The sequence below is a fragment of the Pyrgilauda ruficollis genome, unplaced genomic scaffold (assembly GCF_017590135.1).
Source record: "Pyrgilauda ruficollis isolate IOZ18807 unplaced genomic scaffold, ASM1759013v1 scaffold8, whole genome shotgun sequence".
In the NCBI taxonomy this organism is placed as follows: domain Eukaryota; kingdom Metazoa; phylum Chordata; class Aves; order Passeriformes; family Passeridae; genus Pyrgilauda; species Pyrgilauda ruficollis.
Genome location: NW_024529932.1, coordinates 434,209 through 454,041, shown reverse-complemented (window position 1 = coordinate 454,041; position 19,833 = coordinate 434,209). Strand labels below are relative to the sequence as shown.

At 35.4% G+C, this 19,833-nt stretch overlaps 1 protein-coding gene across 4 annotated transcripts in view; it reads left to right on the top strand.

Moving 5' to 3' along the window:
• NBEA (neurobeachin) overlaps positions 1–19,573 on the top strand; it is a 448,146-nt gene extending 428,573 nt beyond the window's left edge. For 3 of the 4 annotated variants that reach the window (XM_041487285.1, XM_041487282.1, XM_041487281.1), the window contains 7 exons: positions 307–378; positions 2,893–3,048; positions 3,959–4,129; positions 12,945–13,046; positions 16,258–16,454; positions 17,145–17,296; positions 17,783–19,567. In XM_041487285.1, coding sequence (XP_041343219.1) covers positions 307–378; positions 2,893–3,048; positions 3,959–4,129; positions 12,945–13,046; positions 16,258–16,454; positions 17,145–17,296; positions 17,783–17,873 — 941 coding nt within the window. In that variant the 3' untranslated portion in view covers positions 17,874–19,567. Of the gene's footprint in view, positions 1–306; positions 379–2,892; positions 3,049–3,958; positions 4,130–12,944; positions 13,047–16,257; positions 16,455–17,144; positions 17,297–17,782 lie in introns of all 4 variants that reach the window. The other variant, XM_041487283.1, reaches the window with a different exon arrangement.
• Positions 19,574–19,833: the final 260 nt, after the last annotated feature.

The following is a 19,833-nucleotide window of genomic DNA, read 5'->3' as shown; positions in this document are numbered from 1 at the left end:
AAGATCTCTTCTCAAAAGTAAAAAAAAAAAAATCTCTTATACTATTTTAAATTAGTTATTTAATGAATGCGTGTGGCTGCAAAAGTTGTGATGAAGTTGATGCTTCTATATTTATAGTTACTTTTACATAAACGAAGAGTTAACAAATGCATATCTGTGAAGCATAAAGAAATCTTAAAACATTAATAAAGCAAATAGTAAAAAGTTACTTTCTAAAAATATATAATAATCCAATAGCAAACTCTTAAACCTAGAAAAGTTATGTCAAAAGGTTTCTATGTGCTTTATTTTTCCTTTCATGTGTAGGCCTTCGGGGAGCCCCAGGATATTCTTTGGATCAAGCCCATCATCTTCCAATTGAAATGGATCCATTGATTGGTATGTTAAGATGAAAATGTAGCAATATATTTGAAATTGGCATTTTCAGGAATTATTGATTAAGCAATATTTGTATATTATGCTTCATTTAACACAGAAAATAGGAAAATATTTATTCTTGTCAGTCCTGAAGAAATAAAAAGCATTAGCTATTGATGCTGAATGAATTACATGAATGCTATTTGTTATTAACATCACCAGCAACTGGTATTTGAGAAACAACCATTTAAGTCAGTTAAATTGTCATCTCATATCTATAATTCTGTTCTCTTATCAGGTCACATTAGTAAAATAAAACGTGAAGGTCCTGTGGAATTAACATATTTTTTTTTACAGTAAGCACTATGTTTATCAGTACAGTTGCAGATCCATTTATTTTCATTCACTTTATTATTTGGATTTAATCAACAATACTAATTTAATAATGAAAATACTGGATTTTAAATTGATAGTATTTTTTAAAATCCAGATTTTTTTGAGAAAGTGAATTATTTGAGAAATAGCATCTGCTAAAATTGTTAGATTGCAGGACTTCCTAATATCATAAATTTTCATTATTGCACTTATTTGATTTGTAGGGGGGAGGGAATTCAGAAATTTGAAACAGAAATTTGGTTTAGGGAAGGTTCTTAGAGACAAGTTTGTAGCATTGTTGAGAAAAAATTACATTTTGAAACACAGCCAGACATGAAGTTACATTTTTTTCTGTGTCAATATTCATGCTCAAAAGATTTACATAGAACTACCCCAGGAGAGTTAGCTTTCTCATTCTGTGTGCTTCATTTGATCTCGTATAATGACAGTGGTTTTCTCTTTAGTTTTTTCTCTCACAAGCTAAGGCCCATCTGTTCTGGAAATTTGAGTAATTTGCTATTCATTATCTTTCAGCTAATGGACATAGAGGGTCTGGTAATTTAAATATGTGTTCTTAGAATGTATGCAAACATGATATTAACTTCCACAAACAATTTTAAAATAGAATGAAGTGGGTTTGTTTTTGGTTTTTTTTTGTTTTGGTTTTTTTTTTTTTTTGGCTGAATCTCTTATTCATGCAGTCGTGAGCACTTTAGGTAGAACAGAAAAAAATAGGGGAAAATCAGATTATTGTCTGCATTAGATTGTGTTCTTAGGAGAAACATATTTCTCAGAGTGATTTTTACCTCTCTAACTTTGGGTAACTGAAGTTAGTTGTCAAGATTCCCTCCATAACTATAGAAAGACAAACTCTCCTCTGGAGTTGTCTAGCACTTAGACAACAACTACAGTGTGAGATGACTTGTCACGTGAAAAATGTTTTCTTCAGTGAGACTGGGTGGAGTGGATAAAATTAACTTAGATTATATACTCAACTTTCAGAAAGTTAATACTGAGATGGAACACACTTTTATGGTGCTGCCATATCTTGTCTGTTGTGTCACAGGGAGGACAGAGCACATTAGCTGTGGCCTCCCAGTCATTAATATTTTTCTAAACAACTTCATTTGGCGGTTGAGTTGGTGGGATTCTGCATGAACCATTCCTTTTCCCTCAGTCTGGTGGAGTTTCTAGGTTTTATTGCCTCTTTTAAAAGTATGTCCATGGCCTGGGTCCCTGCTAGAGGAGCAGATGATAACCCTTACTTTTCCTGTACTGGAAAATCACATTAGGTTTGAATAGAGTAAAGGAATCATAAAATATGCTGAGTTGGAAGGGACCCATCAGGAGCATCAAGTCCAACTCCTGGCTCTGTGCAGGACCTCCCACAAGAGCCACACCATGTCATAAGAACATTGTCCAAACTCTTCTTGAACTCTCTCAGGCTGGTTCTGTGACCACTTCCCTGAGGAGCCAGTTCCAGGGCCCAACCACCCTCTGGGTAAAAAAATTTTCCTCATATCCAACCCAAACATCCCCTAACTCAGCTTCATGCCTTTTTCTTGAGTCCCATCCATGGTCACAAGCGTAAAGAAATCAGTACCTGCTCCTCCACTTCCCCTCATGAGAATGCTGAAGACCACAATAAGGTCTTTCCGCATTCATTGGTTGAATCTTTATGTATTTAATCTGGTTAAGCATCTGGAGGTGTGGGGTTGTCAAGGCCACTCAATACAAGCTGTTTTCTGTGGAAGAGATAGCAACCAGCAAGAAGTGGCTCTCTGCAGTATTGTTAATATTGGTTTCATATTTTATATGGATTTCCACCACTTTCCCCTGGTTCATATTGTTTTGAGATACTACTTCTGCAGAGCACTAAAATTATTACCACATATTATGCAGTGCATCAGGCAACTTATAAGAAATTGTCATCTCCTGTAAAATCTTATCTCTTATTCAAAGGGGAACTAGAAATCTCACAATAATTTTGTATTTCTGACACCCATATAGACAGCTTTAAATGTTCATATTCAAAATGCTTACTCAACAACAAATTCACAGTTCATTGAAAGTTAAATGTATTCATTTTCTCCTGTAAATGGATGACAGGAAGGTGTTGGAATGGCTTACATGTAAAATGTGTTTTGCATTTCGTTACAGCCAATAACTCTGGTGTGAACAAACGTCAGATCACAGACCTTGTGGATCAGAGCATCCAGATCAATGCGCATTGCTTCGTGGTCACGGCAGATAATCGCTACATTCTTATCTGTGGTTTCTGGGACAAGAGCTTTCGAGTTTATTCCACAGAAACAGGTGACCTCAAATACAGCTCTCTGGTTCTTCCTGGGTCACAAAGCGGACAAAGACTATTGTCTTAATAGTACTATATCTAATACTCATGCTTACACATCAATAAGTGGTAAAGGGCAGTTTATAAAATCCCTCATTATTGTTTAGCATGATAATTTTAAGATTTTTTTCAATAAAAGATAGAGGATGTAAAAGGAAATGGAATACAGTTTTGTTAATAGTAACTTTTGTAAACGATAATTATCTTCAGGAAATTTGTCATGTCAAAAGAATCGACCAAAATTTTGGTCACAATATTTTCATGGAACTATTATTTATAGCTCTATTTATTTCATGTAGTAAGGAATTAAGTTGAATATCCTGTTGCAGGAACAAATATTTTGTTGGTTCGTCTGATCACTTTGCCTAATCAGGCTGTGTATTGCTAAAAAGTAATTGTAATAATAGAAAGGAGGAGGTGATAATCATAGTAAACCTTAGTTTGACATTAACGTAGAAAAAATACACATTTTTAACATAATAATGTAGCACAATTATGGAAAAGTTCATGTGCAGTCTTATGCATATCACTCATGAAATTCATAAATACTGTTCTAATGCCATTGCTTAAATACTGACGGAGCCATAACTCCACTTAATATTCAGTGACTGCAGCACTGCCTTGATTTTGAGAGATAAGGGTTAGACTATGGATTGCCACACAGCACAGCCTTCAACAGGAATGAAAAAAAGGTGGAAAAAAAAGTTTAATCTTTGTGATTTTTAAATCTTCTTGTAGCATTTAGTGAACTTTAATTATGGGACATGAAACAAAAGTTGCATTTGAACTGAATATTAATGATATAGTTAATGACTTCTAAATGCTGCTAGTACCTTAGAAAACTGAATTTGTATGACTTTTCATTCCCACCAGGAAAATTAACTCAGATTGTGTTTGGCCACTGGGATGTCGTGACTTGCCTCGCCAGGTCAGAGTCCTACATCGGGGGTGATTGCTACATCGTGTCTGGGTCTCGCGACGCCACATTGCTGCTTTGGTACTGGAGTGGCCGGCATCATATCATAGGTGACAATCCAAACAGCAGTAAGTATCCTTCAATAACACCTCTCCCAGAGGTCTTCTGACACACCTCTTTGTTTTAGCATTCCTTCTTTCAGCTTCAGAAGTTATTACCAAATACATCAGTAACTTTACTTACAGGTTGAAAGTTAGTATAAAGGCACCACATGCTAAGCAAGGCATTGATTGCTTGCCAAAAAATGTTTAAACACTCTCTGCGTGTTAAGAGATAATAGGATGGGAGTATAGTTCCTAAGTTTGTAATTGCCTTTATCACTTATAGCATCATGTCATCATCAACTGGAACAAGATGGTTGTGGCCTTTAAGTGGCAGGACATATATCACTATATTTTGACTTCCCTTTCCCTGGAAATATTTTTTGGCATTTTAACTTACTCCTTTTGTGCTACAGCATGCTATATCAGCTGCTTGCCTTTTCAAAAAAAGAATGTCTCACATGCCATGGAATTAAATGAGACTCTCTTGAGAAAGGTCTTTCTATAGTTTGGGGAAGCAATCTGACTGAATAAAAATAGAAAAAGATAAAATGTCAGGAAAAAATTACACTTCCTTTGCATGGGACTATCAGTGCTTTGCAGAGTGAGTGGGACAATAATAAAATTAATTTATATAAAGGGGCACTTAAAGTACACCACAAATTTAAAGATCCATCACCCCAGCCAGAGATATGGCTGCAGCTAAAGAGCAGGTTTTAACATACAGTAGAACAGTTTTATACAACACTAAATCCATTTCACTTAAAGTTTCTGATTTCTAATGATAATTTTCAACAGAAGGGTTTTGTCTTTGGATAAAAATGGGAGAATCTGTCACTATCAGTTGTGATCTCTGATTCAAATACTGACTGGAGGCAGTACTGTCAGTTACAGACCTCTAAGTGAAAGTATTTCTTCAACTGAATGGCTGGTAGAAAAGTGTTTTATGTGTTTCAAAGTAAATATTTTGCTAATTTTGCAGCAAGAAACTTTTAATTGAATTTTTTTTTCCATTTTTCTGTAAGCAGAGTAAAAGGGAGATAAAAAGATAAAAGCCTTGCTTTCTCACAAGATTTTATTTGCTTTTATAAGAGAGGAAATAGAGGGGAAATAAAATTGTGTTCCAATAACAAATTTCTCTAATTTTTGCCTATATTCCATGACCTTTTTAGTATGTAATTCTCCAATATGGATAAATTCAGTCTGACAAGGATTTTCATGTCTTAGCAGTCTGTTTAGGTTGATGCCATTTTTCTTCTTTGAATGCCTGATTCATATAAAGTATTAGTAATTTCTATGTTAAAAGAAAAATAGAAAGAGCTTTCTACTCTAATTAAAGAAAAAAAATGTAAGACTTTCCTCTTACCTCCCTTGATTGTAAAGGGCTTGGACAGCCTTGCAATTAGCATCTCCTTTCTGGCTGATACAAACTGCTTCAATTCTTTTCCAGATAGAATTATTTTAGTTCTGGTATTATTCTGTCATCACTTACATATCTGAACGCACAAAAGTGGAACTTTTTGGTATCTCAGACTTAATATCTTAGCTGTATAATTTTGGAATTGTCTGCTTTGGAGGTCTTTAATTTTATGAAAGGAAGGATATGACCTGGCTGACAGAAATAAATGAAAACAAAAATTACTTGTATGGCTTGCTCTCTGTCTCTGCCTCTATGTGGATAAGGCACTGTTTTGCTGAAGAAATGGCCTTATGGTCAGATTAATAGGAGACTGTGCTGCAGATAGCCATGTCCAGTCAAATGAAATCTTACAGGCACAGGTAATAGAACTCAGGAAGACTAAGTACCCAAGACCACTGTGGTAGTTTTGAAATATATCGATAAGATTTTTTAATGTTCATGTTGAAGACATGCTGAAGGCTCATGCTGAGGAAGAGTGATGGCATTTCTATTATCTCTATGTCTATTAATTTGATTGAAGCTACCATGGATATTCTAATTATATACTAGTACTGCACTATAACCAGAACTACATGTGTTGGAAACATATCAATATTAACAGCTACTTTGACTTTTCATGAGCATACCTTAATGGGGATAGGTCACAAAAACAAAGGCCCTTTAAAAAAGGGCCTTTAAAAACTTCTAAAATTACTAAGTGTTTCTGCCAAACTAATAACTAGTAGTTTCTGCTGGCTACCATGAGCAGACATGATAACTGTCATATGACTGGTTCCCTTTAAACTAATTTCCAAGAGTGAAACATTCTCAACAATCCTTATGAAAATACGTTTGAAGTTTCACATGGTTAAAGCCACCAAAGCAATAAAGAAATATTTCCTAATCTACTCTTCTACAATAAATTAGTAGTATATAGTAGATCTGTTAGAAGGTTTCCTTGTAGGAAAAATGAAAGTGATATGATCAATGTAGATCAAATCCAATTACTTAACATCTTTAGAATTAATTTCCAGAAAGGTGTAGATTATATTTTCAGAGGGAAAAAAGGGGTATTGGTTTTTTTAAAACCTATCATCTGGAGATACAGATCAGGTGCTTTATACCCGAGGATATAAGGTGAAGAACTCAAAGAAAAAATGTCAGTTATAGTAATTGCCTGGGTTAGATGTTTGTCTTTATAATTATCTTTTAAGCTGAAAGACGGTTAATTATCAATTTTAGCTTCAATACATCCAGTTACCAAAAGGAACTTTAGTTGTTTCAGAAAATCTTAAAGGGGAGAAAAAGCAGACCTCCAGTCCTAAACAGTTTGTGTGGTTTGACATTTGTATAGAAAAATATAGATACCATTTCATTCAAAAACATAGAAATCACAATTTACTGTGAAATACTCTCAGGCTAAAGATTGTCAGGTCAAATTTCTTACAGATCCTGCTAAAATTTGTATTGCAGAATGCATGAGGTAGATGTAATCTTTACTAAACAACAAGTATGTCAACAACCTAATTTGTCAGACTTCTGTAGAACCTTCTGCTGAAATACCTGTACAGGCGTATGCTCAGTGGGTCACCTCAGTTGGGTCTGTGGGAAATACAGAACCAGCTCTTGTTTAAAGAGGAGAATTGAGAAAAGATGCAAATGTTTGATCTAGCTCAGTAGCTGAAAGTTTGCCTATGAGCGCATGGTAAACTTTGTTTTATAATTTTAAAATAATGTTTCCAATCAATACATTTATCAAGTTATCATTTTTATTCTACCCTAAGTGTCAAAAATTATTTTCTGGTTTTGTTTGCATTTGGCACAATTTCCTGACACATCCCATAATCACTGAGAGAAGAGTGAAGTTTTACCAGGTTTTAAATGTAATGCTTTCCATACAGTAGCTTTCTGAAAACACTTGAAGGAAGTCTTTAGGTTGGAGTGCTTGTCCAGGAAGCAGGAAACTACATTCTTGTCCTCTCGAGACTGGGGGAATTAAAGCCCTCATTCCCATATTCACAAGCATGTGCTATCAGCTGTAAGTTATCATAGGATGGGGTCCTGATAACCTCTAGATTTGGTAAAAAGCTATATTCTTTTCTATGCTCATATTTATGCATATGTCATGATGAGTGGATATAGAGATAAATCAAGAAATCAGGATCGATATGCTGCATACCTTCAACAGCAGCATGTAGGGCAAATCTTGTCCCTGTTTGTACTTTCTCCAGTTCAACATTGGTCTCATGGCCATGCCATTGCTAAGCTCCAACAGTGGTGATGTTGGAGGTGCTGTTAAGACTGGAGTAGAGGCCGATGTTTGGGAATGCTTCTGGAAAGTAAGAAATGTGGCATGGTTTTTGTGTAGGCTGAAGGGCAGCTGAATGCAGGGTTTATGTATGTTTGAACTTTCCTTTCTTTTTTATTTCTTTGTCCTTGCTTACTTAAATACCACCTATTGGAAAAACACTGAACCAAATGAAGCTTAGTCCTCTTGCCAGGGTCAGATATCTACTTTCTAAGCCAAAATAGCCCATCTGAAATAGCTAATCTGAATCTGCACCTTTTTAAGTTGATGAGCAGATTGTATAAATCTGCTGCAGTTGTGAGAACAGTGAAAGGTATCTGTTTTCTCTTAGTCAGACACAGCACATGCAAAGGACATTGTTTGCTTATTTTATTTGTTTGAAGTTATATGGGAAATGTAAATCTTTGCAGTTCTCAGAGACTGAATAGAAAAATTATTGTGATGGAGTTTGACAATTTGTGTTTTGATTTTTCTTCTCTTATGATATATGAGGATTTGTTTTAGCTGAGTGCTAATTTGTATACAAATTTCTTCTCACATGGCAACTGTATTAGTCGTCACAAAAAAGAGCAAAGAAAGTATGTGATATGCCCTGGAGTTCAACATGTATCATTATAGCTGTTTTATTTTTATATTTTATGATTACTTTATTGAATGTTTCTTTCAAACAAGTGACTTTGAAAATGAGAACTATCTCAGAGTCTTTGAACAGATATACCAAAGTGTATGATAGAATTGCAGAAAAGTGAGGGACAGATGCTTTCATCTGAAACAGACACAAATTCAGAAAGTAATTTGGAAGTGATAAAAATTAATTTGCACACTTTAATTGGAATCAGACTCCTGTATGAAAGAAAGGAAGGGTAGGCAGCTTGTGCTAAAGGCTGATTGAATTTTTTGTCAGGTAAGTATGTTGGACCTAGCCGCTTATCCTCTTGAGCCTCTCCACGCAATATATTACATTCACCCTCTGACTGGTGTTCTTTAAAAGGATCAATGCTATTCCTGTTTTTTCCCTAGAGCATGAAATTTCATTGATCTTGGGACTTGACATTTCTCATTACCTATTGTAGCTTCCGAGAGGATGGTCACAAGAGGTGTGGGAGTTAACCCCACTTTTTCTAACAGCATCTGTGCTGACCATTGAAAAATGTTCTATCAGCCATAAGAGGGGTTTGTTTAGCATTATAACATAATCTTACCAGTGACTAAAAATTCATCCTGTCCCAGTGAGTGTATTCAGTATATATCTGAAAGGGAGGGTGAACTTTACCATAAAATATCTTTGTCAAGTTAATATACATTTTTTTGTGTCCGTCATGAAGTATATCTTTATGTGTTCCTTTTACATAACACAATTTTGAAACAATTTGAAGTTGTGGACATTAAGGGTTCTGCAGGTTTGTGTCTTGAAAGAGTAGTTATTCTGAACTCAGAACTTTCACTTGTTGTTTTATATCCCTCTACATTTTAATATGCACTAGATGGCCTTTAAATAGCAGCAGTTTAAAAACAGTCACCAGTGTGCTGTGCACCAAGGGAATTGGGTGGCTGTCTGAAGGCCCTGCACTAGCACATGGGCACATGTGCTATCTGCTTTGTCATTTTAAGGAGTTATTATGGTACTTATAAGTTTGTACAATTTAGGTATTAATTTTTTGAAATAACAGTATGTTAGCACTGTTCTGCCAGACCAGAAGATTTTTGAAAACTAGTTTGAAATTTTAATTGGCACCATCTCTTCCCTGGTTGCCAAAGACATCCCTCTTCTATGGCTGCTATGTAAAGGTAAAAGAGCCAATAATCCACCAGAGATAATGCAGTTATCTCTAGTATTTTATCAACACATGTCTGTGTCCATGCTACACAGCATGCTCCATGGGAATTGTACAGTGGAGGGCGTTTCTGCAACTTGCCCAAGATCCCAAAGCAATTTAGTGAAAGAGATAAGAAGAGATGCTACAAATCCATAATATCCTGTGCTCCACTGTATTTTACCTTCTGGATTAGTGCAAGGTACCTGAAAGCCCTCTCACCTGGGTGAACTGTTTGTAGCTATATACAATACTCCTCGGCAAATAAACCAGCTCTGCTTCCCAGATCTGGGAATATTTTGAATATACTAATATTTTTCTGTCAGCAGTCTTTCTTTTGCACTCATTGCTCCCTTGTGTTGTGGGCATTGTTATTGACTGTTTTCTGTTTTGAGATATTAATATTTATTGTTTGTAGCATTATCTTTTAATCAAACTCTAAGATGTTTTTTTCTGACTGTAAAAATTTGAGAAGGCTCTTACATTTTTACTTCCACGAAAGCCATCGTATTTTCTAAAATTTTGTTTCCTGATGAGCATCCCTGAAAAGTCCTGGCAGTAAAGCAAATAACGAAGTAAATTCCTTTTCAGCAAGTAATTCAGGTATAGCCTTGTACTTGCTTTTGTCAAAGTGAGAGATGAAATGGAAGCTAAAATTTTCCATGTGCTCTCATGTTTCTTTATACAGAAGCCTCTTAGATGTGTCCCCATAGAAATCTGTACAGAATTCCTGGGAAAGGACAATATGAGAGAAATAGTAACAGTCTTTCGTCTTTCTTTCCCACTTTTTTTCTTTGTTATGCAGGAGCACCGTCTTTTCCCAAAGAACCTTACAATAATATTAAGCATTATATTTTTCAGCAAGAAGGAAATATGTGTGTTATTTTAGACTTTCTAGAAAAACTTACTTGTTTGGAAAGACAGCACATTTTGTTTTCATTCTGCCCTCTAGTAATTCAGTTCAAAGGTGCACCTTTGGGGAAATCACAGGGAGTTTACAGTGATGGTATCTCAGTTCTTAGGTAGGATATTTTCACCTGCAATTCCCTTGGAGCTGCAGCCTTTGACCTCTGGCTGAATCTATCAGTGGTGATGTGACAGTGACAGAATATTTTGCTAGATTTTGAATGATTCCTGGAGTTCACAGCTTCTTTCCTTTGCAATAAAATGTAAAATGACTGGGGTTCATGCCACAGCTTTTACTGTAGAAAGTATCAGTGAATAATTTTTTCTTTGAGTCCAAAGGGAAAAAAATTCCCAGTTTCAATTACTGCTGGACAGTTACTCCTAATATTGTTATTCCATTATTAATTTGTATTTACTGAAAAACAGGACAAAATAAGACTCATAGACCTATGTTTCAGGGAAGTTGTTTCTTATAAGCATTTTCCTTTATAAATCATGAAGTCAATAAAATACGTTTTTTTGGTGTATTCTGGAATTTTACAGTTCCTTGATATTATAGAACTTTCCTAGGAAACACTGAGGGAAATGTTCTTTTGAAAATTGCAATATTTCTTTTCCTTCAAAAATTGTAGCCATTTAATCATTTCAGTCATCCAGTTTGATGCAGACTGATAAAACCTCTATAATCATAGCTTGAGCCAAGATGGCCATTGAGCATAATCCTCTTTTTTCCAGGAGGACATACAGAAGAGAAAAAAAAAAAAGAGCAGAATTCTGAACTTAATTAGTTGCTCTTTTGTTTTCTTTGTTTGTTTTTATGTTATGCACTTGGAGAAAAGAAAACCTTGAAAGGAGATGGAGTTCTCAAAGCAATGTTGATGGTGAAATTACAAAAATCAAAATATCTTTGATGAGTTACACAAAGAATCTTTCTGTTACTTCTGACACTCATCCTTCCCTAGCAGTAAATCTCAGTTTCCAGACTAAATAGATTATTTTTGTTGCAGTATAAATTTTGGGAAACTAGGATTTATTGAGGTAGCTGTTTACAGTAGAGGTTAAGAAATTTTTAGTGTGTCTGTACATTGGAATAACCTGTTAGATTGGCACACTCTATACTATTGTGTTCAAAACTGAATTGTTTCCTAACTGAAAGGTGATTTCCAAACTGATTTTCCATACCCTGGTTTCCAAAATCCTTGTATGTATCTCATAGTACGTACCCCTCTATGGAAAAAAAAAATTAAGATTTGTTATTGACCCAGCTTCTGTCCATAGTGCTGGACAGCCATCCATGCTGTCCATAGTCAGTTGCATGTAAAACTGGTTTAAATAACAACATTGTACTGCTATGACAAATATGTTGAAAAAAGTAAATGGAGCCTGTTTTAATATAGCTATCTTTACATACTGTACCACTGATCCCAGCACAACTAGATAAGTCTTCCAGTCCAACACTGGTATTAAAGAGATTTTTGCTTCCAATTCTTTTGAGAAAAGTGTGGATTAACCATTTTGTTACTTCATATGGAATTAATGTTGCAGTAATTTATCTGTACTTCCCTAGGTAGTTTCTTTTAGTACGTGAACTACACTTGCAGATCTCCGGTCCTTTTGAATATCCCAATTTCCTGTATTTCATTTGTACAATGCAAATATAATGATGTGAACTCTGTGTTATCTAGCAAGCTGCTAATTCTTTTTTGCCAATTTACTTTCTGAGCCTGGCAGAGCAATATCAAATACTAACCAATTAGGTTGTCAGCATCTGTTCTTATTAGAAACAACAGAAATGTTGCTGTTTGTCATGTAAATACTCTATACATTCCTACTTGTTTGAAATCAAAATAAAATATATTTCAGCCCTGAATATATATTTAAAATATCTATAAATAAATAAATATAAAATTATGCGTACCAATAACCATTTTAGGCATATTTTAACTTGTGACCATTCCATGTGTCTCTGAATCAATATTACCTATGCAGCAGTAGCAGGTTTCTAGTACAGTGTTGTTCTATTCTTTTCCTACCCCCAGTTTCATGAAACAAGTTAGGATCATTATTAAAGGAACATCCTAAATTCTTTAGGTTCATAGCTTAAGTCTGGAGACATATCTGTTCAGTAGCAGGCCTTTACATTACAGCTGTTTTCAATAGCACCACACTTTGTGTTCTTTTAATTATTTCATTAATACATTGGTAAATTGTGGTTTTGAAGCTTTATGATATCTGAATATATTTTGCTTGGTATCTTAAGTATGAGATATTTAATCACACTGCACCTTTCTCATGCATAATAATTTCAAGCAAATTACAGCAAAGTTCTTTTGTTGATAAACCATGTCTGATTTGGCATTCCCTTGTTTTATTTTTCTTTTATTTTTCTCACCTTCTAATTTTCTTTTTTAACAGGTGATTATCCAGCTCCTCGTGCTGTTCTAACTGGTCATGACCATGAAGTTGTCTGCGTGTCGGTCTGTGCAGAGCTGGGACTTGTTATCAGTGGTGCTAAAGGTCAGAAACGTTTTTATGATTTAAGTCTTAACATTTTTAGACTCTTTCTTAGTGGTATTTCTCAGACTTCCCTCAAGACACATATGCTTTAATTATTCCTAAGACATGTTGTAATTCTAGGAGCATCTGAAGCACTTTTCTCTGAATATTATTTACTATCTGCCCTTACAAGTTTAGACACAAATTAAGTTGATCATTCCTTCCAACCATCAGTTTATGCAGCTATTCTGCCCAGACCTGTAAGTGTATTTTATAAAAATGTATGCAATAATTCTAATGACGTCTAGTGATTTTAAAGAAACCTATTGAGAGAGACATGTATTTCAGGGAGGGCTCTCTCAGCTCAAAATTCTCCACCTTGATCTTAATTGAGAGGTATTTTGTAGGACTGACCTCACTCTCCAGGGAAGGAGGATGAATTTTCTTTGGAACTGTGTGCAGCATTCTGTCTCGTAGGGGTTTTTATGATATTTTCTAAATAGTGAGCAGTTGTAGGTTCTCCCTGTTATTTGTCTATGGAATCCAGAGCACCCAACAATTGCTAACACAAGTGTTCAAAATACTTTTCCAAACCTGCAGCAATATCCTGTATGAGTGGTAATCACTGTAAATAGAACACCAGCCTCAATGAATCTTTCGTTACTTTGTTTCTCCTTAATTTATTCCATTTTACTGCTTCTGCCCATCTTCTCCTACTTCTCCTTAATTCCATGTCCACTTTTCTTCCCCCACTGCCCTCTCTCATTCAGCTCCTTAACTTGTCAAACTGCGTGTCTTTTTTCCTCCCCTATTTGGCTCTCCCTTTCCCCCTTTTCTCTTAGTTTGTTTTGTGCTTCATCATCTCTTTTCCATTCTTATTTCCTTTCTTTGCATCATCCTCATTTTTCCTTTTTCCTTATATGCTTTCCTTTCTCATTTCCACTCTACTCCTACATCCACATCCAGTGACTTGACATCTCTACCTATAGTGATGCCTGTTTTAGTCATCCCCATGGATATCTTTGTACTCATTTTTTGAGTTTGCTGCTTCTGAGGGTAAGAAGGATGTGATGCTTGCTTTGCCAGGTTTTGCTCACAGCTGAGCTCCTGGGTTATTGCTTTTTATACTGTCTTGGAGCTCAACATTTATTTTTAAAGCTGAGTGTGAAACTTTTGAGTAAAGCCATTTTTAACAGGAAACCCTAATGGGTCATTAACTCTTGTAATGGCATACTACATAACAGTCATAGGCAAAGTCAAGACATTTGTGAAAAGAATGTACAGTGATGCTGGAGCTAAAACTTTTTTCTTGATGCACTGCTATTTCTTACCCTTTAAGGCAGTTTCATACATTCTGGCTGCCATAATAGTCCACCCTTTCCAACTACCTTTTGCAAATTGCCTCTTCTTAATAGAGATTGAATCTGTACTCAGTTATCTACTGATCCATTAACTATTTGCTACTTTGGTAACTTTCACATTTTTAGAGGTAAAAGCTGATGGAGAACTAAAGTTTTTTAAATCAAATTCAGAACATGTTTATAACTGATCCAGAGAAATGGAGGCCCAGTCTGTCTCCTGAAGTAATCTTCCCATGTTTTTCCTTTTGAAACTTTAGGCCATAAAAAAGTGCAGTTATTTTTTTTTAATTGCAGTTTTCCAAGACATGCCTTTTTAATCTGATCTGTTAGTTCCAGTCCCTTTCCAGCTTCTTAGATGTCATCTCATGACAGTGTTGCATTTTCCTGCCATTCAGTCTGAGCTCAGCCTGTGCTTCCCGGTGGGCAGCTGCTCCTCTGGAACTGTCTGTGGCCCTATGTTGACACACGCTTGAGAACCTACTGAAGCAGGAAAACAGCACATTTAGGACTCCTCTGTGGAAAATCTTGTGAATCAGGTTGATGCTTCCACTTTCTTACCCAACAAACCCAAAAAGAGTGGTCAGTCTATATATCCTTAGAGTGGCATCCTAAATCAGATGTGCCTTTTTGTGCCCATGACCATTCCACTATGAAGGTATTTTCTTTTGAAAAATCTAACAAGGTAATTATTCTAAAGGTGAAGACATCCCTTTTTGTAATATCCTGGCACTTCAGTATTTCCAAAGCTGAAACTCAACTATTTGACAAAATAATTTCCATTGCAGTGGTATCCCATGGATGCAGCTAAACTTAGGGTCCCTCTGCATAAGACCTTATGCAAACACAGATAAAAGCCTGTATCAGAGGCTCCACAATAAATGCACTGATGCTGATTCATTCTACCTGGGCAAACCCAGCTGCCATGTGAATTTCAAAGAAGTTAGAAGGACTTAACATGAGGTGGCTGAGTCTGCCAATATGAATTTACTTTCAGGGTCATGAACCAGTTGTATAAGGAAGAGATTACTGTGCTGTCCAGGATTATCCTGTGATTCATAAAAGAAAACATTTAGAATTTCCTGTGACTCATTACATTTATCAGAGACCCTTTTTCTTAGTAGGAATACAGATCTCACTTTCAAAACAAACTTTTCTCATTGTTCTTGAAATGTAAATAAACCTAGTTTTGCATCTTAAGATGTACATTGTAGATTTCATAGCTGTTTGTTTATTTCATGAATGTAATAAAAAGAAATCAAAATCTCATATTAAAATCTCTCTGGAGCAAATGGAGTTACAATGTGATCTCCTAAAATCTCTTACAGTCCAAGTATCATTATGACTCTGTTGGCTTTCACAACACTTCAATTGCTGAAACAAATCAGGACTGAAATCTATGCATAACAAATGTTTATTGGGGGAGAGGATCTACAGGAACTGCCATTGTCCATAGAAGAAATATGCAGTAATATGATTACATGCCCTGTGGGAGTTGCTCCCACTAGGGCCACATCTGTTTAATGTGAATGGGCGGGCTAAAGAGATTTCATGTTGTTGGAGAAAATCACTAAGAGTGAAGCTTCTGAATGCTTGGGAAGAGGAAAGAGTGTTTTAGAAGACAGACCTAGGAAAACTCCTACCAGTCTAAGTAAATAATACACTTCTGGACATATTGTATTTCTTTTCTTAACATGCTAGCTCTTGCATTTCCTTTTCTGTTGTGTGTGTTAAATTCTTTAAGTAACATTGCAGCTTCTTATATCTATGCAGCACTAATGTGATATAAATGTGTATTATGCATCATTTTTGTGCACAGACTATATCATTTGTATAAACAGCAAATGTATGATATATTATGTTTTCATATACAGAAGGTCCTTGCCTAGTACACACAATTACTGGAGACTTGCTGAGAGCCCTGGAAGGAACAGAAAACTGCCTGTACCCTCGCTTAATTTCAGTATCTAGTGAAGGTCACTGCATCATCTACTATGAACGAGGACGGTTCAGCAATTTCAGCATTAATGGCAAACTCTTAGCTCAGATGGAGATCAATGATTCAACCAGGGTAAATCTAAATGCAAACAAACATTTGTTGTGTGTTGCCTTTATTTATTAAAATAAAATTAATTTATTTGTTGTGTGGTTCAGAGGAAGTCATATATATAAAATTGCTGCCTCCTAGTTAAGCCATTCAAACACATATCCTTTCATCACCATCTCCAAATATCAAAATGCAGTTAAGCTTTTCTAGAATAAATAAGAACAAATAGTTTATGAGCCCACAATATTCCCAGAATTTTCATTTGGAATTAAATTTCAGTGGGAAATATGTCTTTGAAACAAAATGCTGAGAAAAGTCCTCATTCTTCATTTATTAGCCAAGACATGAATTCATGCCTTCAGGGCTCTTCTCTGTCACAAGCACTTGAAGCAGCATTAGAAATGCAGATCGCTGCTCTGCTTTAGGTTGTAGTGATAGCACTGAGTATTGTAGAACAAATTCTGATATGTAGAAATGTGCTGAACTCAAGTATTTGCAGATTCAGCCAAGGAGCATTTTTGTTATCTATCATGTTTAATACCACACAAATGTTTTTGAAATTTGATGATACAAAATGTGTTTGTTTATTTTTGGTTCAAATTTGTAGTGGGCAGAACATAGGGAATGCTTTTAAGTCAATTCAGTTTTTAAAATATTGGTCCATTTCTATAAAAGCTACCTGTGTGCTTGAGATTTTTTTGTTTTCTCCTGAAGGCCATCCTCCTGAGCAGTGATGGGCAGAACCTGGTGACAGGAGGAGACAATGGTGTAGTGGAAGTATGGCAGGCCTGTGACTTCAAGCAGCTCTATATTTACCCTGGCTGTGATGCTGGCATAAGAGCTATGGATTTGTCTCATGATCAGAGGTGAATTTGTCATTCATGTTTGTATGTAAATACTAAAATTCCAGAAAGAGTACATCCTCATGAACTTTGAGTATATGGTATGGAGTCGTTAACAGGATGTGTAAGAAAAAATTACTCAGTTGTTTTCCTGTTAATTTATCTGATTCAACACTTTGATACTTGAATCTCATCATGCAAGCACTTAACATTAAGGTGAGGTATTATTTCATTGAAATTAGTAAGCCAGACACTCAGCTAGCAAAATATTACTAAAATTGCATTAACTTAAATACACAGCAATAGTCAGATTGGATCAGAGTGCAGTATTAAACACCTTAAAACCAATTGCAAAAGTTTGAGATACATTTCTGATTTTCAGCTAAGCTTAAGAACTTCAGATAGTGTTGCAAAAAGTGCCTTGTTTTTTAACTTTTTTCTGTCTATGAAAAACCATAGCTCAAGAAGGCAAAAGAGAATTAACATCAGCATCTTTGATATCTTTTTCAGAACACTGATTACTGGCATGGCTTCTGGCAGCATCGTAGCGTTTAATATAGATTTTAACCGGTGGCATTATGAACATCAGAACAGATACTGAAGTGCAGTGAAGAACTGAAAGCCCAGGTAAAGCTGAGAGCACAAGTGCTGCAAAGAAAGGTGTAGTCTCTGGTGGAAAACCACGTCTGCATTGACCTCCGTTGTACATTCCATTACACCCAGCAATAGCTGTACATTGTAGTCAGCAACCATTTTACTTTGTGTGTTTTTTCACAACTGAACACCAGCTGCTGAAAAGCAAGCTTGTATCATGTAAATTATATGAATTAGGAAATGTTTTGGTAATTATTTCATATATCTTTGTTTATTGAGAAAAGGTAGTAGGATGCGCCACAAGAGACTTTTGAAAATTCTGGGGAACCTTGTGTCCAGTTATTTCAATGTTTAGGCTTTGAACCTAACATGCATCCCATCTCCAGCCTCTTTTCAAGCTGAGATTAAAAAAAATATGTTTGATACTTTGTACATCAGATGCACATCTTAACTTTAAAGGGATACTTTTGTAAAAGTAAAACCTTGTATAAAGAACAAAACTGTTTCTTAATTTTATTGTGGAGTTACAACTTGCATGTACTTTAAACCTGATGTCTTGAAGGAACAGGTGCATTCACACAAATCAGACTGGAGATCTGCCTAAGGGTACAGCTTGTGTTAAAGGGTTGAATTTGGGAGCAAACAGTAATTCTGACATTTTCACCAACACATTTTTCACTTTTTGAATCTAAAGTTTACCCCTCTTAAGTGGAGTTCTGCTCACAAAGCATTTGGATAAAAAGCCATCATTTGCCATATTTATACTTTATACAATAGAAATTAATTTCCTCCCTTTTAAATTTAAAGACTAGACAGAAAGGGAGCAAAGAGGGAAGTTCAGTTTAATGCTTTGTAATGCTTAATGATTCCCAATACAGACAAAGTGCTATACTTCTGGATTATTAACATTTGGTATATAAATCATGGGCAAGAGAGACCCCACTGATTTTTTTTTCCCCTTGTTTTTAATCTGAGGAGCTTGGTTTATTTGACAGCCTTAGCTTCATTTCAAAGGTGACTGAGGTTGTTCTTTTCAGTCCTTCTGAAAATCTCACCTGAAGCCACTCAGACTAAGGCCATTCATCTTTTACAATACTGTAATGATAATATCAAAATAATTTTCTGCACATTGTACTGATCAAATTACACACCCAGGGGTATATACACTTTAATTCATGTTTCTTCTTTGTATATTTGGTGACTGTATTGTCATAGATGTACATATTGTGTCGGTAGGGCTATGAGGCATGTAACAGGAATGTAATTTTCTCAGAATTTACACTCACTTGCAGTCATTTATTTAAAAAGATAATGGATTCTTTGTATTGGCACTTTGCACCAGGAACATATCATTATTTATTGATGTGATTACTTATTTGTTATCCACCTTGTATTAGTAAGTTTAGCCCTGAATTTCCTTCTTCATTGTTGTTTGTATTTATAAGGTCCGGAAATCATGGGGATCAACGTAATGATTAAGTTATTCATCACCTGTCTGTAAGCAATATCTTGAGTTTGTAGCTTAGAATTGGGAGACTATTGAACATCTGGAAGACAAGTTCATTTCATCTTGAGATCATGGTGAAATATTTTGGATATATAAATTCCTTAAGCTATTGTAACCATGTTTTATTGCAAAGATGTAAAATATGCCAGATGTGTGTGAGTTGGAAATCAAAAAGAAAAATAAAATATGCAAAGAATTCAGTGATTGTTTTTCATTCCAATGCAACTTTTTCAAAGCATTCCCATTATCATTATGAACAATTATTTTTGATAAATTCTTACTTATGTGCTATTTATATGCCAAAGGTATGCAGTTCTGGGTGGTTGTTTTTCCTGGGGTCTCAGGAAAAAAACCCCCACAGGTTACAGAGTGACCTCTGCAACTCTTTTGATTGTCACGAGAGAAGCCACTAAAGTTACTTTGGTCAGCAGAAGTAAAAAAGAAGAACAAAAATCTCAGC